Source organism: Myodes glareolus, chromosome 2, assembly GCF_982192425.1.
Source record: "Myodes glareolus chromosome 2, mMyoGla1.1, whole genome shotgun sequence".
NCBI classification, from domain to species: domain Eukaryota; kingdom Metazoa; phylum Chordata; class Mammalia; order Rodentia; family Cricetidae; genus Myodes; species Myodes glareolus.
The window spans coordinates 139,435,643-139,461,478 of NC_142027.1; the positions used below are offsets into that span (position 1 = coordinate 139,435,643).

At 39.3% G+C, this 25,836-nt stretch overlaps 1 protein-coding gene and 1 pseudogene across 4 annotated transcripts; one reads left to right on the plus strand and one right to left on the minus strand.

Annotated features, from left to right (window-relative positions):
• On the plus strand, positions 1–25,535 carry LOC125393075 (uncharacterized). Of its 4 annotated transcripts, none has more exons than XM_048423162.3 (5): positions 1–92; positions 288–353; positions 21,382–21,508; positions 21,703–21,763; positions 23,165–25,535. In XM_048423162.3, the coding sequence occupies exons 1-5, from the start codon at positions 90–92 to the stop codon at positions 24,633–24,635; spliced, it is 1,728 nt and encodes a 575-aa protein (XP_048279119.3). In that variant the 5' UTR covers positions 1–89; the 3' UTR covers positions 24,636–25,535. The 4 variants fall into 4 exon arrangements, with proteins under 4 accessions (XP_048279119.3, XP_087759908.1, XP_087759909.1 ...); XM_087903782.1 differs by having other exon boundaries at positions 8–92; positions 274–353; XM_087903783.1 differs by lacking the exon at positions 1–92 and having other exon boundaries at positions 341–480.
• LOC125393081 (tubulin alpha-1C chain pseudogene) lies at positions 10,060–11,527 on the minus strand (annotated as a pseudogene).
• Positions 25,536–25,836: the final 301 nt, after the last annotated feature.

Sequence of the window (25,836 nt, forward strand, 5' to 3'; positions counted from 1 at the left end):
ACCGGACTTCCATTCCAGTTCAGCTCCCTCAGGCACCCCGTCTGGGGCTCTCTTTTGGGCAGAGAACCTGTCAGCTTGGCGGCTGCACCATGGTGAGTGAGGGGCTGCTCTCCACAGATGGAGGAGTTGCCGGGCTCGGCGAGTGAGGGGCCACAGTCTCTAAATTAGGTGGAGCAGTCGCTGAAGCTCGCGGCAGGTGTGGTGGCTGGGTGGGAGCGAGCGGATAGACACAGAGCTTAGCATCTTCCTACCTCAGTATTCCTAAACTTGCAGCTCTCTTTTGGCAGCCTCTGAATCCCTTCACTGCCGGGCTGTGTCTGCACAGAGCAGAGCGTTGGGAGCCGCAGATGGAGGTGTCTGTCGTGCTTATATTGTCGCATGTGAAGAGATATCAGCACATTCGCCAAACGCGGAGACTCCTGGTCTCTCCTGGGTCTTCAGGAGTTCTGCACTTTTGACATTTACATTTGGGATTCATCTGTAATTAATTTCGTGCGGTTTGTTAATGGTTTCTCCTGTGTAGAATAGCGCTCCACTACTAAACTGTGATGTAGATGAGTATAGTTGATAATAGAATTAATGGTATAAGGATTTACCGGTACTTAGGAGAAATTAAGTCACACAAAGTATAATTTAAGTGAGTATAATTTTGGGAGGGCTGCATCCCAAATATCCAAAGATGAGTGGCATGCACACCACGCCTGTTAGAGATTAGTATGAAGAGATGCAAATGTTTGTTCAGCAGGATTAATCAGCCATTAAGGTACATTCCTATAACAAATGAGACAACCATGATTTACAACCAGAAGACCCACTTCCTCATCAAAGGCCTCTGACCTGCTGCTCTGGGGCCTTTACAGTGTCACAACCTTGTGGGCCAGGAGTATAACAATTCTAGAACGGCTACATTTTTCAGCTTTTAGGAAAGCAGTTGTGACTAAGTGTCCCCTGTGCTGATTGATGTAAACGTCTGCAGCCCCACAGGGCATTGCCCTTGCTATCCTCCTGGCTAACCATCGTACATTCTTAGATTACAAGCATGCTGCACCCTGGAGCTCTAAAATTACTAGTTTGAGTCATAACAGTGGGATTATGTTGCAATGTATCCGTTGCAGTAACAATAAAAGGATTTGCATGTGGAGGATGCCTTCTCCCTTCAGACCAGAAAAGTAGAAATGGTGTACTGTGTACACTGGAGGGGGTAAACACACTGGACAATAGCTAGATCTTAGACTGAAGTTTAAGGCTGTGGGCTGCAGGGGTGTCCATTACAAAGTATGACCTGATGGGGCACAGTGAGAGACTTAATATGTAATTCCTGTCATGCATCAATTCCTTCTTTGTGAATGAAGACAGACACTGGTGGGTGTACAATTTAGGGAGGAGAGCTTGAACTCCTAAGTATTTAGTTTCCAATCAGTGAACTCTCTCATGCAGATAATGTTCAATCCTGGTTGACAGAGTGAAGTCAGCTCAGATGTTTGAGATACAGGCCATTGGCTGTAACTCTATGTGTCAGTTTATAGCATTCAGCAGCTAACATTTTACATGGGACAAAGTCATGCATTACTTTATTTAGTGGCATTTTCCCTACCTGGGAAGTGCTTACTCTGTTTCAAAGTCAGTGTCACTGAGTGTTCAATTATAGTTTTCTTTTATCATTTTAAGAAGTCAATTATTGATTATCATTTTTTAGATTTCATTTTCTCCAATGGCATGGCTATTATAATCTCCCTGTTTCTATTTTCCAATGTTTCAAAGTTTTTGTATTTCGTTCCATTTTTTAAGTGCTGTTTAATTATTCATCTATTTATTTATATCAGTTTAGAGCAGTGATTCTCAACCGGGTTGGCCATGACTCTTTTTGGGAGATCAAATGAACCTATCACAGGACTGGCCTAAGACCATCAGAAAGTATGGATATTTATATTATAATTCATAATGGTAGTAAAAATATAGTTATGAAATAGCATTGAAAATAATTTTATAGGTGGGGAGATCACTACATCAAGAGTAACTGTATTAAACTGTATTAAAGAGCACTAGGAAGATTGAGAACAACTGCTTTAGATTAATGTCTCCTGTAGCTCAGGCTTGCATCATACTATGTAACTGAGAATTGCTGTGAACTCCTAATCCTGCCTCTGCTACGTAGTGCTGCAAAGACAGTCCTGCAACTCCTACCAGGCTGGACCTTGACTGGTCTGTGTGAAGGAGAGATGGATCAGTGAATGAGTATCTTCCAATTTCTGTAGATTTTACTGTGGATTTACAAGTGAAGTGGGACCCTTGTAAGAATTGAGTTCACTGACTAACTGTAAAGCCAGTGTAGTCACAACAGACAAAGGATGGGCAAGAAGGAGGATAAAAGCTTTCCTGCTGTGACTATAGTTGACATTAGCTGTGAGGAGTGAGGTGATCAATTTTAGATGTTCCATAAATATCCTGTCTGACCATTTCATGGGTCCACAGACCAGAAACAGGACCCGGTGCCTTGGAGGATGAACAGAAAGTGCTCTGGGAGAATGGAAGATTTTATTAAACTACAAATTTCCCAGATTAGGGTCCTGTCTGACTATAGTGTGGAAGGACAAACCTGGAGGATGTTTGCTTTCTGAGACATTCGATCTGTGCTAGACCAGTGGGGTAACTGCTAATGTCTTGAAGCCCAGCTGGGTGGTCCTAGAGGGACTCTGGTTGGCAATTCAGAGCACTAGAGGTAGTTTACAGGTTTTTCCAGAATTCGCCTGTTCTGCGGTACAGAGATGTAAGGAGGACCAGAAGCTATGCCATGGAGAATGTAGGAGCGACTGTCCTGAGACCAGGAAGAGCAGGTTGGCTGAGCAGTCAGAGCTGCTTGGACAGGGATGAACCATCAGCCAGACAGGTTCTATTGTTCTTCGTGGTGACTTGGGTAATGGCCTTTGGCCTCTGAGCTTTGTTGAGAGTGCGGGAGACTATGAGCTTGTGATATTGTTGCCTCACATTATGTAATTGAGAAATGCTTTGAAAACCTAATCCTGTCTCTGCTGCCCAGTGCTGGGTAGATAGTTCTTCAACTTCTTCAGGACTGGGCCTTGACTGGTCAGTGAGAAGGAAAAATAAACCAGGTGGTGAGTGACCTCCTGTCTCTCTGACTTTCAGTGTGTGATTAAAGATGAAGAGGGTGAGTACATAGGTCAAGCTTGAAGCTGGTAGATGCACAGTGCAGAAAGGGAGAGAAAGGACAGTGGTTGAGAACTTTCCTACATCAACAGTAGTTGAGATTAGCAAGGTGGAACCAGGTAATCAATTTTTGGTGCTCCACAAATGTCCTGATTGTCATTTCTTGATGTCAACACTCCGGGCAATAAAGAATCTGGATAAAGAACTGAACTTAGGGCTGGAGAGATAGCTCAGTGGTTAAGAGCATTGCCTGCTCTTCCAAAGGTCCTGAGTTCAAATTCCGGCAACCGCATGGTGGCTCACAACCATCTGCAATGAGGTCTGGTGCCCTCTTCTGGCCTGCAGACATACACACAGACAGAATATTGCATACATAACAAATAAACAAAATAAAACAAATTCATTTTTTTAAAAAAGAACCATACTTATCATGAATCCAAATTGCTATAATTACAATAGTTCAACCAAAATAGATCTGAGTAAAATGTGGCCCTGCCTCACAGGACTGTTATTTTACTGGTTTTAAATATATACACCGAGATAAAAGGTTTGAGAAATCTTTGATGTGCTCTAATATAAATCCCTTGTTTCTGAAGCACATGGCCATACTTTTCAACTTCTCAAAATAATCTTTTGAGATTATATCATATCCACATTCTCTTTCCTGTCCCCAAGATTTACCATGACCCCTTATTATCTTCTATTTTATGGCCCATTTTTCTTTAACACCAGTTGTAATTGTGACTTGTGTTTGGCTGCAGGATTTCACAGGTATGAGGCAATGGGTTGGCTACACTACACATTGAGTATGTAATGGAATGTGCAAATAAAGGACCCTGTGCTTTGGATGAGGAACAGGGTATGCCACAGGAAATTGGGTGAATGTGTACTAAAATGCAAACTTTCTAGACTAAGGCCCTGTCTACTGGGCTGGGAGGGCAGAGCAGGAAGTACTGTGCTGTCAGAGTCATTTGATCTCTGATCACCCATTATGGGAGCTGATAATATTCTGAGGCCCAGCAGGGTGGTTTTAGCCAATGAGGGACTCTGGAAAGTCTTAGAAATCAGGATAATAGAGGCAGGTAGCTTGCATGTTCTTTCCAGGATTCTTCTCTACTTTTGTTGTAATGAGTTGTAAGGAAGACCACAAGCTATGCCATTGTGAGTGTAAGGTGTTCAGAGAAGATCTGTTGATCTGTCATTTCTGCTGGGATTTGGATGGACCATGCACTAGGCTGTGGTTCTATTGCTCTATGTAATGACCTGGGCAGTTTTCCTTGTCCTCTGAGCTCCCTGTGTGTGGATTTCCTGGGAAGAGGGAGACTGCAGCTCTGGCATGGTAGGATATTATGCTTGTAATCTCACTGTCCAGTGTACACACAGAGCCATGCCTATGGTGTGTAGTCAGAAGACAAATTTGAAAACTGATAATCTGGTGTCTAGAAGTTCTGAATATTGCAGTCTACTTTCAAGTTTGTCTTATAAATGTTTTAAGTAGTTTAAAAGCTGGTAGAACTACAGTGATGTTGATTTAGCAATGCATGATTTAAATGTTTCTAACTTTCTGCTACCACCAGCTGCAATGGTGTGATTCATTGATGTTTAGTTCCAGGGGACAAAGGGAGTTTCTGAGCTGCAGAGGTTTCCTAGGTGTGTATGGTGTCAGGCAGGTAGAAAGGACAGAATCTGTATCTTGTGCTATAATCCACATGACAGGATGCAGAAATTATTTTATATTGTTTTGGATTGGGCATCAGTGGGGCTGGGTTTACCTGAAAACACAGAGGTCTAAGGGACTGCAGAACCATAGCAGGAGATCATCTCTTTTTGCAGAGAGGGCTCTAGAGCATGGGGTCTCTCTGGAAGAAATACCAGTAGCTGAAGGGTCAGAAAGAACAGTTTAAAGGTCACTTTGAGATAATTTTGGGAAAATTGTGAAGTCTTTATTTATTTAATTTCTATACACATAGAATCATAGTTGACTGGGTAACATTGGTCAAGATCACATGTTTCCTTACTAAGTTTCCTTTGGTCTTTTGATTAATTGCTGACTATATTTTCCTGCCTTTGTTCTTGACTTTTTTTCTCCATTCTCTTTATTCTTTCCCAAATATCATACACATTCTTGATTGATCAGCTTTGTGGTAATATTTTTTCCTCAACACAGTGTTTCTCTGTAGCTTTGGAGCCTGTCCTGGAACTTGGTCTGTAGACCACACTGGCTTCAAACTCACAGAGATCCTCCTGTGTCTGCCTCCTGAGTGCTGGGATTAAAGGTGTGTGCCACCACCACCCAGAAAGAAGTCATATTATGTCAGTCTGTGTTTTTTTTAATAATCCCACTCATTACTCTGTGTGCTTCCAATAGGAATGTAGCTTTGTAATCAGTTTTTTTTTGTTATAAATTGTTGGGAATTATCATTGTACTGTGTTAATTTATGGTGCAAATTTAACATACACATCATCTTAATATTGATGCATCATGTTTCCAAGGATCATTTATTTACTTCTTTATTTTTAGGTATTATTGCTCTTATTGTTAATCTGTGAAAGACTTTTGGTTAACTGGATAAACATTATTATGGATGTTGGCTGGTGGCTCAGCACATATTCATTTTGGAGGTGACCTGAGTTCAGATACCTACACTTAAACTGTGAGGCTCATAAGTCTACCATTTCAGATCCAGGACATCTGAACCCCTCTTTTTTGTGTTACTTGTGTTCATATGGAAGACATTCTCACTCTTGCACAAACATATGCAAAAAATAGCAATAAACTTGTTTTCTAAAGTGCTTGTGACTTATAAAGCAATAGAGTAAAACAAGTTGCTTTATGTGTCCACGAATTCTTTAAAAATCTGTTATCTTGCATTTTGTTTTAAAATGTTTTCATTTCCTCACTCTGATTGCAGACTTACAGGCCATCATCAATCAGTGGGAGCAAAATGGTGTCTAAGTGATTCTTACAGACATACTTTTTTTAATCATAAGATGAGATTTTTTTTTAGTAGTCAAAACTATTTTTCTATGAAGTTAAGACATGAGAAGGTTTCAAGTGAATCTCTCCAATTTTGGCGGAACAGCCCTCCTCATCCAAGCCATTTTCTATTATTGATAAAGTATAAAGAACTGAAGTGTATAGGATGAGTGCTGGTTAGTGATTTCTTGGAGTTTGATTTTGGTTAGAATCTTGTAGTTTTTATTTAAAGGTGCATAATATGTCTTTGTCAGTGCTACCTATCTATGTTGCTTTTGATTCATTGTTATCTAAGTATATTTTCTAGAAAATAATGGTCTGAACAATTTTGTATTCAGATTTCTCATGGTATGAGTTCCTTGAGTTTTTGTTGGTTTGGGAAGTTTCTGTGGAGAGACAGTTTTAGTTTTCTCTTCTTTACCTTAGATGGTTGCCTCTTTCCATTTCCTGGCATATCTATCTTCATGTTTGTGTTTTTGCTCCTTAAGTGATTGATATAATTAGTACATTGCTTTTGGATCTTTAAAACCTTCTTGTATATTATTGCCTCTTTCTTCTAATTAGCCTCAGCTATCAGCATGACATAGCTTAGACTGATCTGAGAAAATACCAATTGAGAGTATGCCTAGATCAGAATACCTTATTAAGTTATCTGAGAGAGATTGTTTTGATTTTGATTGATATAGGAAGGCTCTTCCACTGAGCTGGCAATATCTCTGAACAAGCAGCTCTGATAGGAGAGCTAGCTGAGCACAAGACTGACAAAGCAAGAGAGAAAGTCAGAAATCAATGGTTCCACTTGTTTTGCCTTTAGTTATTAGCTTGAGTATCTATCCTAAGCTGTCATAAGGATGAATTGTGAAATAAGGTTAACAAGCAAATAAGCATGTTCATTACCTGAGTTGCTTTTGATTGCATAATTTAATAACAGCAACAGAGAAGAAAGTTGGAACCAAAATGGGACTCAAAAAGGATTTTTTTGCTGCAATGGACCTGGGAATGTTGACTTTATAAAAATGCTCAAGATATCAGAAAACTGGAAAAAGAGCTTAATCAGCTGCTCTTGTAGGACCTAGAAGATGGGAATGTTGAGAGTAATGGCAGACAGTGGAGTTCATAGGATTTTAGTGGGCAGTAGGCTCTTCAGGGAACCATGGCGTTGGCCTGACCTAACTGCCTTGAGAGACCCCTGTCTGTCAAGGTTTTTCAAGTGAGAGTCCATGGTTCCTGGGTCACAATATACCTCCCAGTTTCTGACAGACTGTTGCATGCCCTCGGGCAGTGAAACATTCAGGCAGATTTGTACTTCTTTTTATGATCCCTTAGTAGTCAAGGAATCATGAATGCTTAACAGGACAATTGAACTTAGATATTAATCTTGTGTATGCTGTATAGCTTGAAAACTTCATTATATCCTGGTATAGATAGAGGGTGCTTGTTCATTTCCCCACTGCCCAGACTTGTACTAATTATACAGAAATTGTATTAATTATAAGACTGCATATCCAATAGCTTGGGCTTCTTATTAAATAACATTTATATCTTGAATTAACCCATTTTTACTAATCTGTGTATTACCACATGGCTGTGACCTACTGGTAAGGATTCATCCAGCATCTGTCTCCTTCAGTGGGTACATGGCATCCCATGACTCTGCCTTCTTTTCTTCTCTATCTCTGCTTGGAATTCACACCTTGGTCTATTTTCTGCTGCCATAAGCCCTAGAAGTTTTTTTTGAAAAAATAACCAATGGGAATAAAACATATTCATAGCTTACAGAAGCGAATACCACATCATCCTGGAAGCTACAACTGTATTGATCCTAGAAATTGCCATTTTCTTCTATTTTGATAAACAAAAAGTCTGAGTGTCCTCAATAAAACAGCCACAGCCTTGTCTTGTTGTGTCCTTTCTAGCCCAAGTCTGGCTTCATTCCTTGTGGTACCATCAGGTGATCTTAGCTTGGTACACAAGCACAGGTGCTTAGAAGACTTCATGAAAAAATTATCTAGAGGTCATTTGTGTGATATTTTTGTCCCAATCTTTCTTATTCTATGTCCTGAGAAAGTATGTAGGCAGAATTACGAAGGAATAAACTGATTTCTTGTACAAAATACTGCTTCTATTGGATGGTTATTACTGATGACTCATTCAGGTCTACAGTGAAATAAATGAGAAGAGATGACAAGTGTAGCTGTAAGTTTCCCTCCCATCTGCCAGCTCCCAAATAACCATTCAGAGGCTTATAATAATTATAAATATTTGGTCAATGACTCAGATTATTACTGGCTAGCTCTTACTTTAAATTAACCCATATTTTGTATATATCTACTGTGCTACATGATTCATGACTTGTTACCTCCCATCTTGTTCCTCCTGCAGCTCTGAGAGTCTCCTTGACTTCACCTTCTTTCCTTGTGTATCTGTTTTGATTTCCCAGCTAGCTATGTTCTGCTCTGTTATAGGCCAAAACCTCTTTATTTGTGAACCAATAAAAGCAACACATTTTCCCCACATTCAGAGGGACATCCCACATCAGAAAAGTGTGTTTTGTTAAGAAAAACAATACTAGGTAGGTTCAGATGATAGTCTAGCGGTGAGAAAGGTGCAGAGATTATCAAAGGTTTTAGCACCATTAAAAGGAAGAGCCTGGCTGCACATTAATCCTACAAACATGCTCCAAGTGTAAGACTGCATCTAACTAAGCCTGTAATTCTTGGAAGGAGTACACAAAGTAATTCTTTGTCCCAGGAGCAACAGCATATAGAGCATGCAGCAAATTTGGTCCATGCTTGGGAGGGTACATCAAATCTTTGCTGAATTATCTATGTCATACTGATTTAGAAATCAAGAAAGATGCAAAATATAAAGGTCATGGATTCTTTTTTTGTGATCAGGTCATCACTATTTTGCCCTTCTATGTTTGGCAGAGTCAGAGCCCCAGTGAAGAAGAGATTGTGAGAGTTCATTACATGAAGTGGTGGAGATGAAGTTGGGTCACATTTCAGACCACAGGATGTTGAGATACCCAAGCTATGGCACATCTGCCCTGGAGAACTGCATAAGGGTGTGGAAGTAGCAAAAGTGTGCTGTATGAGAGGTTGCTGGGTGTTGTGTGATATTTTGATCATATTTTGATAAAAGCATGTTTGGGGTCAGAAAACAGAGCTTAGCTATTCACTGACCAAAAGATGTCATAGAGGTTTGGAGTGTGGGTCTCCAACCAAGATTTAGGCTACAACACAGAGAAGAGGAGGGAAGTGATATTGGGGATAGTGTTGTGGGATTATTAAAAGAATGGAGGAGGTACACAGACAAGAAACCTATGTGAATTTCTGGTGACTGACATAGGTTCTGATCCAGCAGAGTCTTCACCTCAGTTTTCCTACCTGGATTTTTTTGGCTGATGTGGCCTGCACTTGAGCAGAGGTTATGCATCTAACATAGGGGTGGGTATATGGTTTTGGGGGGGTCACAGCTTTAGGGTTGCTGGACGATTGTGTCTGTGGGAATGTAGGGAGTTTGGAAATTTTATGGTCTGCCTATTTGTTCTTCTGACTGGTGTGACATACACATGAGTCTGCCTAAGTTGGGAGGTGTAACACAGTCACATTCTTGTTTTTTATGAATGGAAATATGTCCTGTGCCATTATATGTTGTAAATAATTATTTATTTTTTTGACAACATGTGACAGTCAGGAAATTGTCTTAAGTGTCAGAAGAGACTTTGGATATTTGTGATGTTTGGTCTGCTACAGATTATAAGGATCATTGAACTTAGACTAAATGCATTTTTATTTGTATTTGTACTTATTCTTCTCTCATACTATATATCCTTTTTTTGCACTGGAAACATTTTTATTGACAGTTTAGGACAGTTTCACACAAAGACAAAGAAAAGACAATGAAGGGTAGACAGTGCACCACAGGGGCTAATATTCTTCACCCTCATCATCTCCTTCAGCACTATCGACCCCAACCTCTTCATAATCCTTCTCTAGGGCAGCTATGTCTTCACGGGCCTCAGAGAACTCCCCCTCCTCCATACCTTCACCCACATACCAGTGCACAAAGGCACGCTTGGCATACATCAGATCAAACTTGTGATCTAGGCGAGCCCAGGCCTCAGCAATGGCTGTGGTGTTGCTTAGCATGCACACAGCTCTCTGGACCTTGGCCAGCTCTCCACCAGGTACCACAGTGGGAGGCTGGTAATTAATGCCAACCTTGAAGCCAGTAGGGCACCAGTCCACAAACTGGATGGTACGCTTGGTCTTGATGGTGGCAATGGCAGCATTGACATCTTTGGGAACCACATCACCACGGTACAGCAGGCAGCAAGCCATGTATTTACCATGGCGAGGGTCGCATTTCACCATCTGGTTGGCTGGCTCAAAGCAGGCATTGGTGATCTTTGCTACTGTAAGCTGCTCATGGTAGGCTTTCTCAGCAGAGATGACAGGGACATATGTGGCCAGAGGGAAGTGGATGCGAGGATAGGGCACCAGGTTGGTCTGGAATTCTGTCAGGTCAACATTCAGGGCTCCATCAAATCTGAGGGAAGCAGTGATGGAGGACACGATCTGGCTAATGAGGCGGTTAAGGTTAGTGTAGGTGGGGCGCTCAATGTCGAGGTTTCTACAACAGATGTCATAGATGGCCTCGTTGTCTACCATGAAGGCACAATCAGAGTGCTCCAGGGTGGTGTGGGTAGTGAGGATGGAGTTGTAGGGCTCAACCACAGCGGTGGAAACCTGGGGGGCTGGGTAGATGGAGAACTCCAGCTTGGACTTCTTTCCGTAATCAACAGAGAGCCTCTCCATCAGCAGGGAGGTGAACCCAGAGCCAGTTCCCCCGCCAAAGCTGTGGAAAACCAAGAAGCCCTGTAGACCTGTGCACTGGTCGGCCAGCTTGCGAATTCTGTCCAAGACGAGGTCAGTGATCTCCTTGCCAATGGTATAGTGGCCACGGGCATAGTTATTGGCAGCATCTTCCTTGCCTATGATGAGCTGCTCAGGGTGGAAGAGCTGGCGGTAGGTACCAGTGCGAACTTCATCAATAACCGTGAGTTCCAGGTCTACAAACACTGCCCGGGGCACATGCTTGCCAGTGCCTGTCTCACTGAAGAAGGTTTTGAAGGAGTCATCTCCTCCCCCAATGGTCTTGTCACTTGACATCTGGCCGTCAGGCTGGATGCCATGTTTCAGGCAGTAGAGTTCCCAGCAGGCATTGCCGATCTGGACACCAGCCTGGTCAACATGGATGGAGATGCACTCACGCATATTTAGTCCTTGAAGTGGTCCGCGAAAACTGAGTCAGAGAGGGTGATAAGGACCTCCCACTAGCAGACTACCAAGTTGTCCAGGGGAGCAGCAGTGAGAGGTCCGCCTCCAGGAGAGGTCTTATATACCCTGGCCCAGACCTCGAGTCGGGAAGGTGGACCTCATACTATATATCCTGATTGAATTCTCCCTTTACTCATTTCAGTCCCTCCCCCACCAAATCCCCATTGTCCCAGCTCCACTGCTTCCTTTTCCCTTCAAAAAGAGCAGACCTCCCAAGGATATCAACCAAATAGATCATACCAAGGTGCAATAAGACTAGGTACAAACGCTTCTTTCAAGGCTAGACAAGGCAATGCAAGAGAAAGAAAAGGATCCTAAGAACAGACAAAAAAGTCAGAGACACCATGACTCCTACAGTAAGATTCACAAACATTCCAAACTAAACAACCATAGCATGTATGCAGCCATGAAGACTCTGTGATTGCTACATCAGTTTCTTTGAGCCACTATGTGCCCTTCTTAGTTGCTTATGTTGGCCATGTTCTCCTGATTTCCTCAACCACTGAATGTTACAATACTCACACCTTCCTTCTACAAGAGTCCTAGAGCTCAAGCTAATGGTTGGGTAGTAATCTCTCCTTGGGATTCCATCAGCCCCTGGAGGAAGCCTCTTTAATAATGAGTAGGCCAAGTACCAACCTATGATTATAACAGGAATTAGTTATGAATCACTATATTGGTATTTTTTTTTAGGTTAGCTTTATTTGGTTCTACCCTTGTTCTCTGAACCATTCAAGTTCTAGTTCTTTACCATCTAGGCAGTGTCAGTTATGGGCTTCCTCTCACAGCATGGGCTTCAAGTTAGACCAGTCATTTATTGGCCACTAAGAAAGCTCTGCGTCACCAGTGCCCCAGCATATCTTGCAGGTAGTACAATTGTGGGTTGAATGTTTTGCAGTTGGCTTGCTGTCCCAGTCCCACTGGGAGCTTTTTGTGGTTACAGAAGATTGCTAGTTCAGCCTCCATATTCTTGATTACTAGAAATCCTCACTAAGGTCACATTTATAGGTTCCAGAAAGTTTTCACTGCACTGTTTCCACATCCCCTGTTAAAAGCTCCCCTATTACAGTCACCTCTCTGTGTCTTATCCCAATCTGTTCCTTCCTCACTCACCTGATCCTTCCTCATCCAATCCCCCCCTGCCTCCAGTATACCCACAAAATCTATTCTATTTCTGCTTACCAGGGAGATCCATGCATCTCCCCTAGAGCTGTTCTTGTTACTTAGCCTCTCTGTGTCTGTAGATTGTACTGTGATTTACTGTGATTATACTTTACTTAACTGATAATATCCACCTATAATTGAGTAAATATTGTATTTTTCTATGTGATTCTGGGTTTCCTCACCTAGGATATTAACAAATTCAAGAAAGTAGATGACAACAACAAGCCAAATAATCCAATTATAATGGGGAACACCTCTAAACAGAATTCTCAATAAAAGAATCTAAAGTGACTGAGAAACACTTGAAGACATGTTCAACATCCTTAGCCATCAGGGAAATTAATACCAAAAATTCATCTTACACCTGTTAGAATTGTTAAGATCCATAATACAAGTGACAGCTAATGCTGGCAAGGACATGTAACAAGGGATCCATTGCTGTTGCAAGTTCAAACTTGTACAGCCAATGTGGAAATCAATACGCAGTCCTCAGGAAATTGGGAGTCAATCTTCTTTAAGATCCAGCCATACCATTCTTGGTCATATACCCAAAAGATACTACCAGAAGGACATTTGCTCAACTGTGTTCATAGTGGCTTTATTCATAACAGACATAGATTGCTGTATCTGGGAGGGACTGTATTGATTGATGATTGATGTGGGAAGGCTCCTCCACTGAGGGTGCAATATCCCTAAGAAATATACCAAAAGATCCTACTGCAAAGACATTTGCTCAACTGTGTTTATAGTGGCTTTGTTCATAAAAACCATAGACTGCTGTATCTGGAAGAGATTGTGTTGATTGATGATTGATGTGGGAAGGCTCCTCCACTGTGGATGGCAATATCCCTAGGAAATTGGACTTGGACTACAAAAGGGAGCTATCTTAGCATGAATGAGACAGTGACTAGGCAAAAGAGAAAGCCAGGAAACAATCTTTGTCCATGGATTTTTGCCTTCAACTATTAGATTGATTTTCTATTTTAAACTCTGAAAATGATGAAGTCAAATTACCCCACTCATTGTCTGAGCTGCTTTTGGTTAGAGGGTTAAATCAGAGAAACATAAGTACAAGTTAGAACAAAAAATGGAAAACCAAAAGTAACATTGATGTTAGGCAGAACCTGGAATGTCTCTTGAAAGAGTATAGAAGATATCTAGACTTTAGGTGGCAAAAAATATAGAAAGTAGTACACAGAACTAAATTGGCTGTTCTTGTAGGACCAGGAAGATGGAAATGTTAAGAGAAATGCCAGAAAGTAGAGATTGAGATCATAGGATTTCAGTTGGAAATGATAGACTCTATAACAGATTAAGTTAGGGGTCATTTGTGTGATACTTTTGGCTCCAAAATTTTTTTCTGTCTATGACCTTGAAATTTAGTAAAGCAAAATTAAAAAATAATGGGCTAATTCCTTAAATGAAATATTAGATCAGTTGGAAGGTTATTCCTGATGATTCATTTAGGTCTACAATAAAAAGAAAACATTTGGGGCTGATATAAATGAAAATTTAAAGATAGTTTCAGGTGGCATCCAATTACTGAAACAAGCAGGGATTTTCAAGGAGTTTCTTATTATTATAGAGAAGGCCCTTGCCATGTAATGGAAATCTAACAAGGTGCTCCAAGAGTAAGACTCCATTCACATAAACTTTCAATTTATGTAAGGAGTAAGCAAAGTGATTCCTAGTCCTAGCAAGCAACTTCTTACAAAACTTGCTACACCTGTGGTCCAAGTGTGTTAGTGTCTATCAATTAAGAAGTTAAACTTTTTATGACCACTTACCATGTGCTAGTCCTGGAAATAGAAAGAATCAAAATTTAAGGTAATGGGTTCTTAGTTTGTGGTTTCAATTCAGCATTGTTACTGGCATCCATGTTTGGCAGAGTCAGAAACCCAGTGAAGAGATTGTGAGAATTCATTCCATGAAGCTGTGAGAATGAAACCTATTATTGTTGTTGTTTTTACTCTTTTGGGGGCCTCCACCCAGCTCTCAAAAAAAAAGACATATACTGAGGCTTATTATTTCTAATAAATTTCTGGTCTGAGGTTGTCTTGTTTCTAAACAGCTTTTCTTAACTAATTGTTCCATCAACCTTTTCCCTCTGGGCTTTTATCTTTCTCTATTCTCTATAATTTTTTATACTTCTTACTCTATGGCTTGCTGTGTAGCTGAGTGGCTGGCCCATGCCTTCCTCTTATTTTCTTGGTCATCCTTCCTCTTTCCCTCCATGATTTCTCCTCCCATTTATTCTCTCTGCCTTCCAGCCTTTCTTATTCTTCCTAACAAGCTCTTGATTTTTCATTAGGCCAAACAGGTATTTTAGATCAGCCCAGTATCACGGCTTCACAGATTTAAACAAATGCAACATAAAAGAATGCAACATATATTTGCATCATTGAAACAATTGTTTCACAACATAAATAAGTATAACACATCTTACAATATTTTTCCACAACAGCAAGGGTTGTATTTTGATACTGCCTAGGTTGCATTTTGATACCACAAGATATTGAGATCCCTAAATTATAAGACATCCTCTATGGAGAACTAACTGAATATAGGGAGTGGAAGTAACCAAAGAGAGAGATGTATGAGAAGATGCAGGGATAGGATCATCTAATCCCTTTGAAACTGAAACCGTGTGCATCTGAGACAGAGCTACAGGATTTGATTTTTGTCCTGCTATGCTTCAGTCTTGTCTTTGTTCAATCTTCCCTCATTATGTCTCTATTTTTCTACCTTGGAGTGTGAATGGTATTTTGCACCATTGTATATTGGAAAGATATAACTTGTTTTCTGATTTTTGCAAGATGTTACTTGCTGTGGGACAATGGTCTTGTACCTTATAAATATTTGTCACTTGTATTGGTTTAATAAAATGCTGATTGACAAGTAACCAGGCAGGAAGGATAGGTGGGGTGACGAGAAGAGTTGATTTTTGGGAAGAGGAATGGCTCAGTCTGCAGTTGTCACCCGGACACAGAGGAAACAAGAGAAGAATGCCTCACTGATAAAAGGTACCAAGCCATGTGGATAACACAGACAAGAATTATGTACTAATCTAAGATGTAAGAATTAGTTAATAAGAAGCCTGAGCTAATAGGCCAACCACTTTATAATTAATGTAGATCTCTGTGTGTTTCTTTGGGACCGAATGACTATGGGACCAGGCAGGACAGAAACCTCTGTCAACAAATCACTGTCTAGTGATTGCCTTAAGCATCAAAAGAGAATTTGAACATTTGAACAGTGTAGGGCCTGTTACAGACTATGAGTATCATTGAAGTGACTAAATTAATTTTCTTCATGGATGACCATGAGCATATAATGACCCAGGTCAGAATGTAATTGATTGAAGGAAGATGTATTTTAACATGTGCCTCTTCTTTGTAACTTTCATTTGATCGCTTGTGAAACTATTAGTAGGAAGAGCCTTTCTGGATGCAATTTCTCATTGGGATGTGATATGATATAGTAAGGAGGGATGCTTGTTTGTTTCCAGCTGCTCAGTGCTGAAATAATCACACAGAAACTGTATTAATTTAATCATTGCTTGTCCCATTAGCTCTAGCTTCTTATTGGCTAACTCTTACATTTTAATTTAACCCATTTCTATTGATCTGTGTATCGCTACATGGCTGTGGCTTAAGAGGTAAAGCTTCTAGCATCTGTTTCTGGTGAAGCTATATAACTTCTCACTGACTCCATCTTCTTCCTCCCAGCATTCAGTTTAGTTTTCCCCCCACTTACTTAAGTTCTGCCCTATAGCTATGCTATAGGCCCAAAGCAGTTTGTTTATTAAACAATGATAATCACAGCATACAGAGGGGAATCCCAAATCACCTTCCCTTTTCTTTTTAAATGGAAAGGAAGGTTTCAATTTTGACATAGTAAAATTACATATAACAAAACAGGTATCATACAAGAATTACAGTACAATATTTATATCTACTTTATCTTTTATCATAACTAAAGAAAAGTATAACTACAAAATTCTTCAACTTCACCAAAGACTCCAGAAGGATATACTATTACCTAAGTTATTAGGAAGTATATTCTAGGCAACTTCCAAAACTCTGGAAATGACAGAGACATCTCATTGACCAGACAGTCACCCAAGTTCTTCTATATTGTTGGGGCATCCAGTCCTCAGCCCACAGGCCCATATTATCTGACAGACTTTTCCATTAAGGAGGAAATTTGAACACCTGTTCTGCCTTGCAATGAAAATGCCCATCAGTTGCTGTCTTCTGTGTCCTGCAAAATGTCTGACAGACTCTTTCATGAATTAGGAACCCCGAAGAATCATCTCACATTTAGGCAAGTTCAGCAGTCATTTCTCCCGTGGGTCCTGCATGTCCAGTACATTAAGCAGTCCAAGCAAGAGCAGTTTCTTGCCCAAATGGCTAACAAACTTCATATGGAGCCTCTTTGATATCCATCATCCTCTCAAAGTAGATTGGTGCCATCAGGAGCAGCTGTGTTTTGTTGTCATGAAAAGTCTTAAGCTCTTAAAATATTTTAAATGCCATATTCTGAAACTCTGAAATATTTGAAGAATCCCTATCTATCTGAAATACAACTCTGTACAGCTAGAAAATCTAACTAACATGAGTACAAACTTGACTATTACTATTATAGATGACTCTCTATTTACCTATAATTTAATTATACATCACATTTTTAAATGAGCTGCACAAATACTATAACTTGATCAAGTGAAGAAATACATATAATACAATTGACCTTAAATTTGTATCAATAAACCAAGATCCATACTAATGCAAATCTCTATAGCATATCCCCTTTTAAATGTAAACAAACATCTATGAACAGTATTTGGGAATACGGGTATAGGTCTCTCCAAACTGCTTCTTGCTTTTTATTAGGTGAAGTAATTTTTGGGGACATTCACAGTGATCTATTGGGTGGTCTTGATTCATCAAGCCACATTAGTCTGGAAGGAATCCACAGGTTCTCATTCTCTGTGGAAACAAAAGAAGAACCTCTTTTCCAAAACAACAAATTCTTAGACCCAAATTCTAAAGATAGTATACCTTTAAATTATATATGTTGGTTTCTTAGCTCCTTTACAGTCAAAAAGTTCAAAGAAAACACAATAATATACATAATCCAGACCCTCTGTATATAGTCCATCTTTACATGGCTTATTTGTTTTTATTCTATTACTTTTTACTTTTTATGTTATTTTCTTTACTCTTTTAATTTATGACTGTCTGTACTCTGTCTCTTTAAAGACTTCATTTCATTTTTTATAAACCATTTACTTCTTTTTATAACTCTCTATATTATTTTTCTTTTCTCTCCCAGTTCTATGTACATTTTTTAAAACACACTGAGTCTCATTTAGAGTTCTTTTATGTATGAATCTGTCCTATTGTGTATCTGTAATTCTTTTCTGTTCTGGAGCACTTCTTAAAATGCTAAGCACTTCTTATGAACTTAAGCTGTACCATTGGTAGAACAAATATGACCTGCCTGCTTGCTCCACACTGTCCAACATGGCAGAGGCACATTTGCTACCTCTGAGAGCCATGTACATTGCCCCATTTTCAGGCATTCACAGGGTCTAAGTTGCCATTAGCATTCTTCTCACAGACCCCATAACTTGTCCTCCAGAAAGAGTTAGAGTTCGTGCTGACAGCACAGCCCAGAAAGCTGACATTTCAAAATGGTGCAGCCTTTTTTCTGCTACCTCTAAATCAGGAAAACCTCTCTTAAAGGTGCCAAAGTTTGTCACCAGTAAGCAAAGCCCATTTGGGGAAAGAAATGTGGCTAAACTTCATTTTTTAGTATCTAGAATTCCTTTCTTAGCTCTCTAAGATTTTAAGTGGATTTTAGTTGGCCATGTAGGCACCAGTTTGGTGTGGGAAGTTGCTTGTTAGTTCCCAGCTGCTCATCCTGAATATAATCATGCATAAATTATATTAATTAAATTACTGCTTAACCCATTAGCTCTAGATTCTTATTGGCTAACTCTTACATATTAATTTAACCAATTTCTATTAATCTGTGTATTGCCATGTGGCTGTGGCTTATGAGGTAAAGTTCTCAATGTCTGTCTCCGACAGGGCTACATGACTTCTCTCTGACTCTGTGTTCTTCCCCCCAGCATTCAGTTTAGTTTTCCCAACCCGCATAAGAGTTGTCCTGTAGCTCTGCTGTAGGCCCAAAGCAGTTTCTTTATTAACCAATGATAATCTCAGCATCCAGAAGGGAATCCCACAATATGAGTTTCTTTAGCCTCAACCCATTTCCTGTTCTTTGTGCCTACTGTGTTGTGGTTGAAACTAATCAGTCAGCTTTTCTTTTGCTGTCATAACTTCCCCACCATCATAAACTATCACTAACTCAAATGAGACTTAGTAGAATTAACTGCTATTTGGTGCTCAGTTGGTTTGGTAGCCTACTGTATGTATTTTTGTGCTACGGACCGGCTCAGGGGAGCCATTCAGACCACGAGGGAATCAGGGTGAAGGATGGAAGATTTCAGGATACAGCAGAGGAATTGACAGACAGACCATCTCAATGTATTTTTGAAAATGCTGCTGTGTTTTACTTATTCAGTGTGAAGTTTTTATATTATTACAAACAAAGAACTTGGCAAAGGTATACATCATCAGATCATAAAAAAATAGCATAGTTTACAAAAAGAATCCTTGAAAATGCTTTGACTTGGGCACAAGGGCTTTCGCCCAGTCTGTACCAGGTGGCTGGCTGGGCTAAGTGATCTTGCGCTCAGAATATCTTGGGGTGTGAGAGGAGAAGGCCACTATATTCCTGGGAAAACTTTCTGCTAGGAAATTTAAAAGATGTGATCTCCAACTTGTCTGAATCTAGTTTAGTTTTATACCATAAATCTCAACTTTCTTCCCTCCCCGACTCTCAGGGTCAGATGTTGTAATTAGCCTAGGTTTGTTCTGGCCATAATGAAGGCTGCATAGGCCTCCTGCGTGTAATTCTCAGGCAAACATCCAGTGTTGCTGCAGCTGTTTTCCTGCAGAAGCCTTCTAAGGTTTCTCCTGATAAGAGCAACTCCTTTTGCTCCACATCATTAAGGAATTATTTTAACAATGGCTTCCCTATTTCCAGAACTGGCTATTTCTTTAAAGGCTTTAATGAATAGGGGTCAAAACTCAAAAATGTCCTCAGCAGTCTTGTTTGTATCTGCAACTGCCTGGAATAGTCTGATCTGTTGGCAATATGCAAGGATCACAAAGAATACACAGACAAGGGAAAAGACAGACATATAGCACCAAGTACAGTCAGGTCGAGTCAGTACAAATGGCAACTCAGGTAGCATTACACCAGAACTGATTGCCAAGGGACAGCCCAGGACTCAACTCCGAGAAGCGCGGATCCTGATCCTTCCGGCAATATTTGCCCATCCAGTCAGCATTTCTGCTACACTGGTGAGACAGCCGTGGATGTAGCATTTTTGTTTGTTTATTTTGAAGACAATGTTTTTCTCTAGTTCTTGGTGTCCTGAAAGTAGTTCTATATACCAGGCTGACTTCAAAATCAGAGAGCCTCTGACCCTGACTCCCAAGTGCTGTGATTAAAGGTGGGCCAGCATTCCTTTCCTTTTTGTTTTTATATTGTTCCTATCAAGCATATGCTGTTGTAGTGAGCTTCACCCATATCTTGAACTTCAAAATTTGACAGAGGGCATCATTCTGTTTCCAAGGATGGCATGTATTCATTACATTAATACTGCCTGTGCCTTCTGAGTCCTTGAATTGCAGGTACATAACCTTCTTCCTGCCTGTTTTGTTTGTTTTGAATTTTTATTTTAAAAAGAGTACTTTACCTGTATGCATGGATATGCACCATGTGAGTACCTGGTCCTTACATTGATCAAAGATGGTACTAGAAACCTTGAATTTGGAATACTGGATAGTTATGATCCCCCATGTAAGCCATTGAGTCAACCTGTATGCAAGACCAGGAGGTCTCTTTACTGTTGAGCCATCTTTCCTGCTCTGTGTTGATTATTTGTAATCAGCATTTTAATTGCCATTATTTTTATTTGTCCATTTGTAACTTTTTAAACATCCAGTGCCTTTAGTAAAATCTTATTTATGTTGCAGTTTAAATTGGGGCACTTCAGGTTTCTGGTAAATGAATAAAGAGTTGAAGTGAATACATAACTGTTTGTGGAAACTTCAGCAAAAACCTATGAGTTATTTCTGACTTTCATGTTTGATTGATTTTTTTTTCATGTGAAACATGTAATTAACATGTATTTCTGGCTGCCCTAGAAGGAATTGCATTGATTAGGCTGGGATTCAACTCACAGGGATATATATATGCCTCTGCCTTCTGAGTACAAGGATTAGAGGCATGATTCAATGCATGCAGCTTTTTCGTCTTATTATTCTTTTTTGTAGTTAGAAATTAATCATTCATACAATTTCTCTTATCTGTACTCTGTTCTGTTGATCTGTTTACATATCTTTCATTGTTGGTTAGTAGGCATTTCTATTGCAAGGTGATAATCCCATTCAATGGATTCAGAAATGACAGAGGTGAACTTTGTATTCAGTTTGCTTCTAAAGTGAGTTGGTGATTAAATTATGATGTCTATGTCATGGAATAAGTATGGGGAGCACCAGAACTATATGACTATACTATCAAAGAAGTATATATTTATAGTGTTGTCAATTCATGCATTCTGTTGTACACATGTATGGGATATTTTAGAATGCAGTGACCTATGATGACGTGCATGTCGACTTCACTTGGGAAGAATGGACTTTGCTGAATCCTTCCCAGAAGAGTCTCTACAAAGATGTGATGGTGGAGACCTACAGAAACCTCACTACTATAGGTAAGACTGAATCATCTTTTATGTTTTAAATTAGGGGACAACTGTTCATTGGATAATGATGCTCTTTTATAATATGATTGAGAAAGAAGAATGGGTAAAGAAATCAGGCATGGTTTTAAGGTTTGCTTCAAATGGTCCATAATTTTTTACAATTTTTAATATATAACATATATTTTTCTGGCATTATGTTTTAGGATACATTTGGGAAGACCATAATATTGAAGAACTTTGTCAAAGTTCTAGAAGACATGAAAGGTAATTTTCATATATAAGCTGATACAAATGTACCTCTGAAGAATTTATAATGTATCCTATATGTTTTAAACCAAAGCAACAATGTAAATAATATACTGCATTGATGATTATTAAATTCTCACAAAATCATGTTCCTTAATTTCAGATAGGTGAACTGCATTTGCAAGTCATTCTTTTAAGAAAGAAGTCAAGGAAAAGTCTTTTTTTTTTAAAGATTTATTTATTTATTATGTATACAGTGTCCTGTATGCATATGTGTCTGCAGGCCAGAAGAGGGCACAGGTGGTTGTGAGCCACCATGTGGTTGCTGGGAATTGAACTCAGGACCTCTGGAAGATCAGTCAGTACTCTTAACCTCCGAGCCATCCCTCCATCCCAAGACAAGGAAAGGTCTTAACTTGTATTGCCATTTGAATTGTAAGACAATAAGAGCCATACTGTAAAATTGTCAATGCATTTATTTCATATTATGAAAGATATTCATTTTGAAATATTGATACGTATATCTGTAAATTTCTGTATTATACTAATAGTACATAGAAAGGGTAGTTTAACACATATACTTGTGACTGTGCAAAGTTTAGTGAGAGGGTAGTTAGAGTCACAAATCGAGGGGCAGCTGTTGTGGAGAGTCCTTAATCCATATACCACAAGTCTATGAGGACAGAAAGTCAAACTGTGAATTCAATGTGGAAGCCTTATATTTGTTATTCTTCCTTTACTAAGTATCTCATATGTTACTCTGGATACAAGCCACATGAGCATAGGGATGTGAAGAAATATAATATACCTCTCTCTCAGAACAAATAGAAGATATGTAGCAGTCCCCATGTTGAGTATACATGTTGAATTTGATGTACAAGTATACAAGTAATTGGTTTTCTAGTCTCATTGTTAATATATCAACATCTCAGCTCACATTTCAGAAAAGCAACATTAGTACTAGGACTGTGTAAAAGCTTCTGTTCTAGTTCACTTAGCAAATGTAGTATCACTCACAGTATAGGAAATGTGATAAATGCAATAAGAGTGGTAAAGCTCTGAGTTTTCTCAGTTCTCTTCAAATACATGAAAATTCTCATACAGAAAAAAAGATTCTGTAAATGTGAACCATGTAATAACGGCTGTTATCAGTTATCCTCAAAGATGTAAAGCAAGCCTTAATGAAGGGGAAAAACAAGAATGTAAATATGGTGATAAAACCTTAACATATAATTCTTCTTTAAAGTAGGACTAAATTGTAAATTTAATTAATACAGATAAAAATATTCAAGAATGTATTAAATGTAGTAATGTTTTCACATGTACCATTATCATTGTAGGCATGAAAAAAAGTCAAACTAGCGAGAAAACTTCTGCATATACTCAATGTGTTAAAGCCTTTGCATGTCATCTTCACAGGCATGAAAAAACATATACTAGATTGAAACTCTATGAAGAAAATGAGTGTGGTAAAGCTTTTGCAAATCACAGTCATCATCAAATGCATAAAAGATCTTACAGTGGAGAGAAACCCTATGAATGTAATCAATGTTGTAAAACCTTTGCACGTCACCGTACTCTTCAAATACATAAAAGAACACACACTGGAATGAAGCCGTATGAATGTAATCAGTGTGGTAAAGCTTTTGCACTTCCCAGTACTTTTCAAATGCATAAAAGAGCACATACTGGAGAGAAGCCCCATGAATGTAATCAGTGTGGTAAAGCCTTTGCATTTCCCAGTATTCTTCAAAAACATAAAAGAATACATACTGGAGATAAGCCCTATGAATGTAATCAGTGTGATAAAGCCTTTGTTTGTCAGAGTAATCTCCAAATGCATGAAAGAACCCATACTGGAGAGAAACCCTATGAATGTAATCAGTGTGGTAAAGCCTTCGCACGGCACATTTACCTTCAAAATCATGAACGAACCCATACTGGAGAGAAACCCTATGAATGTAATCAGTGTGGTAAAGCCTTCGCACGGCATGGCCATCTTGAAACTCATGAAAGAACTCATACTGGAGAGAAACCCTATGAATGTAATCAGTGTGATAAAGCCTTTGCATGTCCCAGTACTCTCCAAAAGCATAAAAGAACCCATACTGGAGAGAAACCCTATGAATGTAATCAGTGTGGTAAAGCCTTTGCACAGAACATTCATCTACAAAGTCATGAAAGAACCCATACTGGAGAGAAACCCTATCAATGTAATCAGTGTGGTAAAGCCTTTGTGTGTAACAGTTATCTCCGAATGCATGAAAGAATGCATACTGGAGAGAAACCCTATGAATGTAATCAGTGTGGCAAAGCCTTTGTATTTCACAGTAGTCTCCAAACACATGAAAAAACCCATACTGGAGAGAAACCCTATAAATGTAATCAGTGTGGTAAAGCCTTTTCACGGCACGGTCATCTTCAAAGTCATGAAAGAATGCATACTGGAGAGAAACCCTATGAATGTAGTCAGTGTGGTAAAGCCTTTGCATATCCCAGTAGTTTCCAAAAACATAAAAGAACCCATACTGGGGAGAAACCCTATGAATGTAAACAGTGTGGTAAAGCCTTTGCACAGCACTGTCATCTACAAAGTCATGAAAGAAGCCATATTGGGGAGAAACCCTATGAATGTAATCAGTGTGGTAAAGCCTTTGCAGATCAAAGTAGTCTCCAAAGACATAAAAGAATCCATACTGGAGAGAAACCCTATGAATGTAATCAGTGTGGTAAAGCTTTTGCATATCACAGTAGTCTCCGAAAGCATAAAACAACCCATACTGGAGAGAAACCTTTTGAATGTAATCAGTGTGGTGAAGCCTTTGCACAGCACATTCATCTACAAAGTCATGAAAGAACCCATACTGGAGTTAAAACCCTATTAATGTAATAGGTGTGGCAAAGCCTCTGTATGTCACAGTAGTCTCCAAACACATGAAAGAACACATACTGGAGAGAAGTCCTATGGATATAATCAATGCAGAAAAGCCTTTGCATATATAGTAATCTCTGAAAACATAAAAAAACCCATACTTGAGAGAAATATTATGTATGTGATTAGTGTGCTAAAGGCTTTGTTTGTCATAGTCATCTTTAAAGACATGAACTAACACATGGTGGGAAGAAACCCTATGAATGTATTGAGTGTGGTAAAGCCTTTGCACTTCACTGTACTCTTCAAATATATAAAAGATGACACACAGGAGATAAACTCTATGAATGTTATCAGTGTGGTAAAGCATTTGCATGTATGAATAATCTAAATCATGAGAAAAAATCATACTGCAGAGAAACCCTATGAATGTATTCAGTGTGATAAAGTTTTGTACTTTATACAGGAGTAAAACTTTTTGTGTGCAACAATCTGTTAAAATCTTTGTATATTACATTAGACGTGAAAGGTTTCCCTTCTGTATGCTGTGCATGTATTTTGTTACCATTGTTTAATAAAGAAGCTGCTTTGGGCCTATGGCAGGGCAGAATAGAGCTTGGCAGGAATTTCAAGCAGAGATAGTGGAGAAAAGAAAGTGGAGTCAGATTCCATGTATCTGCTGAAAAAGACAGATGCCCTGGAACCTTACTGATAAACCACAAGTCTTGTGATAAAATATGAAATAATAGGAATGCAGCAATAACAAGAATCCTGAGCTAATAGGCCAAGCAGTGTTAATTAATATAGTTTCTGTGTGACTTTTTTTCGAGTCTGGGCAACCAGCGATGAACAAGAATCTTTTGCCTACAAGACAAGACTATTTCTTCTGTAGAAATAAATTTGACAGTGTTAACAATCTTTTCAAGCATTATGATGTCTTTTTTATACTGCTTGTACTTATAGACTCATGGTTAAATGAATTTATGAAGCCCTATGTGTAGGGCAAATGGGCCAGCTAAAGAAATACATTCTGACTCTAAAACCAAGACAAAGAAACACACTTTGTTCCTGAATCCAGAGCCAATAAAAGAAACACCTGAATCTGAAACTGGACTCTAGAGGTTATAAGGGGCCAATGAAATAGCACATTTTGGCCCTGAAACAAGAGCCAAAGAAACACACTCTACCCTTGACCACCTGAGCATAAAACCAGCTAATC

Bases quoted from the DNA above. Each gene is read 5' to 3' on its own strand.
- LOC125393075 (XM_048423162.3), top strand. The intron at 21,509-21,702 runs GTAAGACTGAAT...ATTATGTTTTAG, and splicing joins CAGAAACCTCACTACTATAG to GATACATTTGGGAAGACCAT. The intron at 21,764-23,164 runs GTAATTTTCATA...TCATCTTCACAG, and splicing joins AGTTCTAGAAGACATGAAAG to GCATGAAAAAACATATACTA.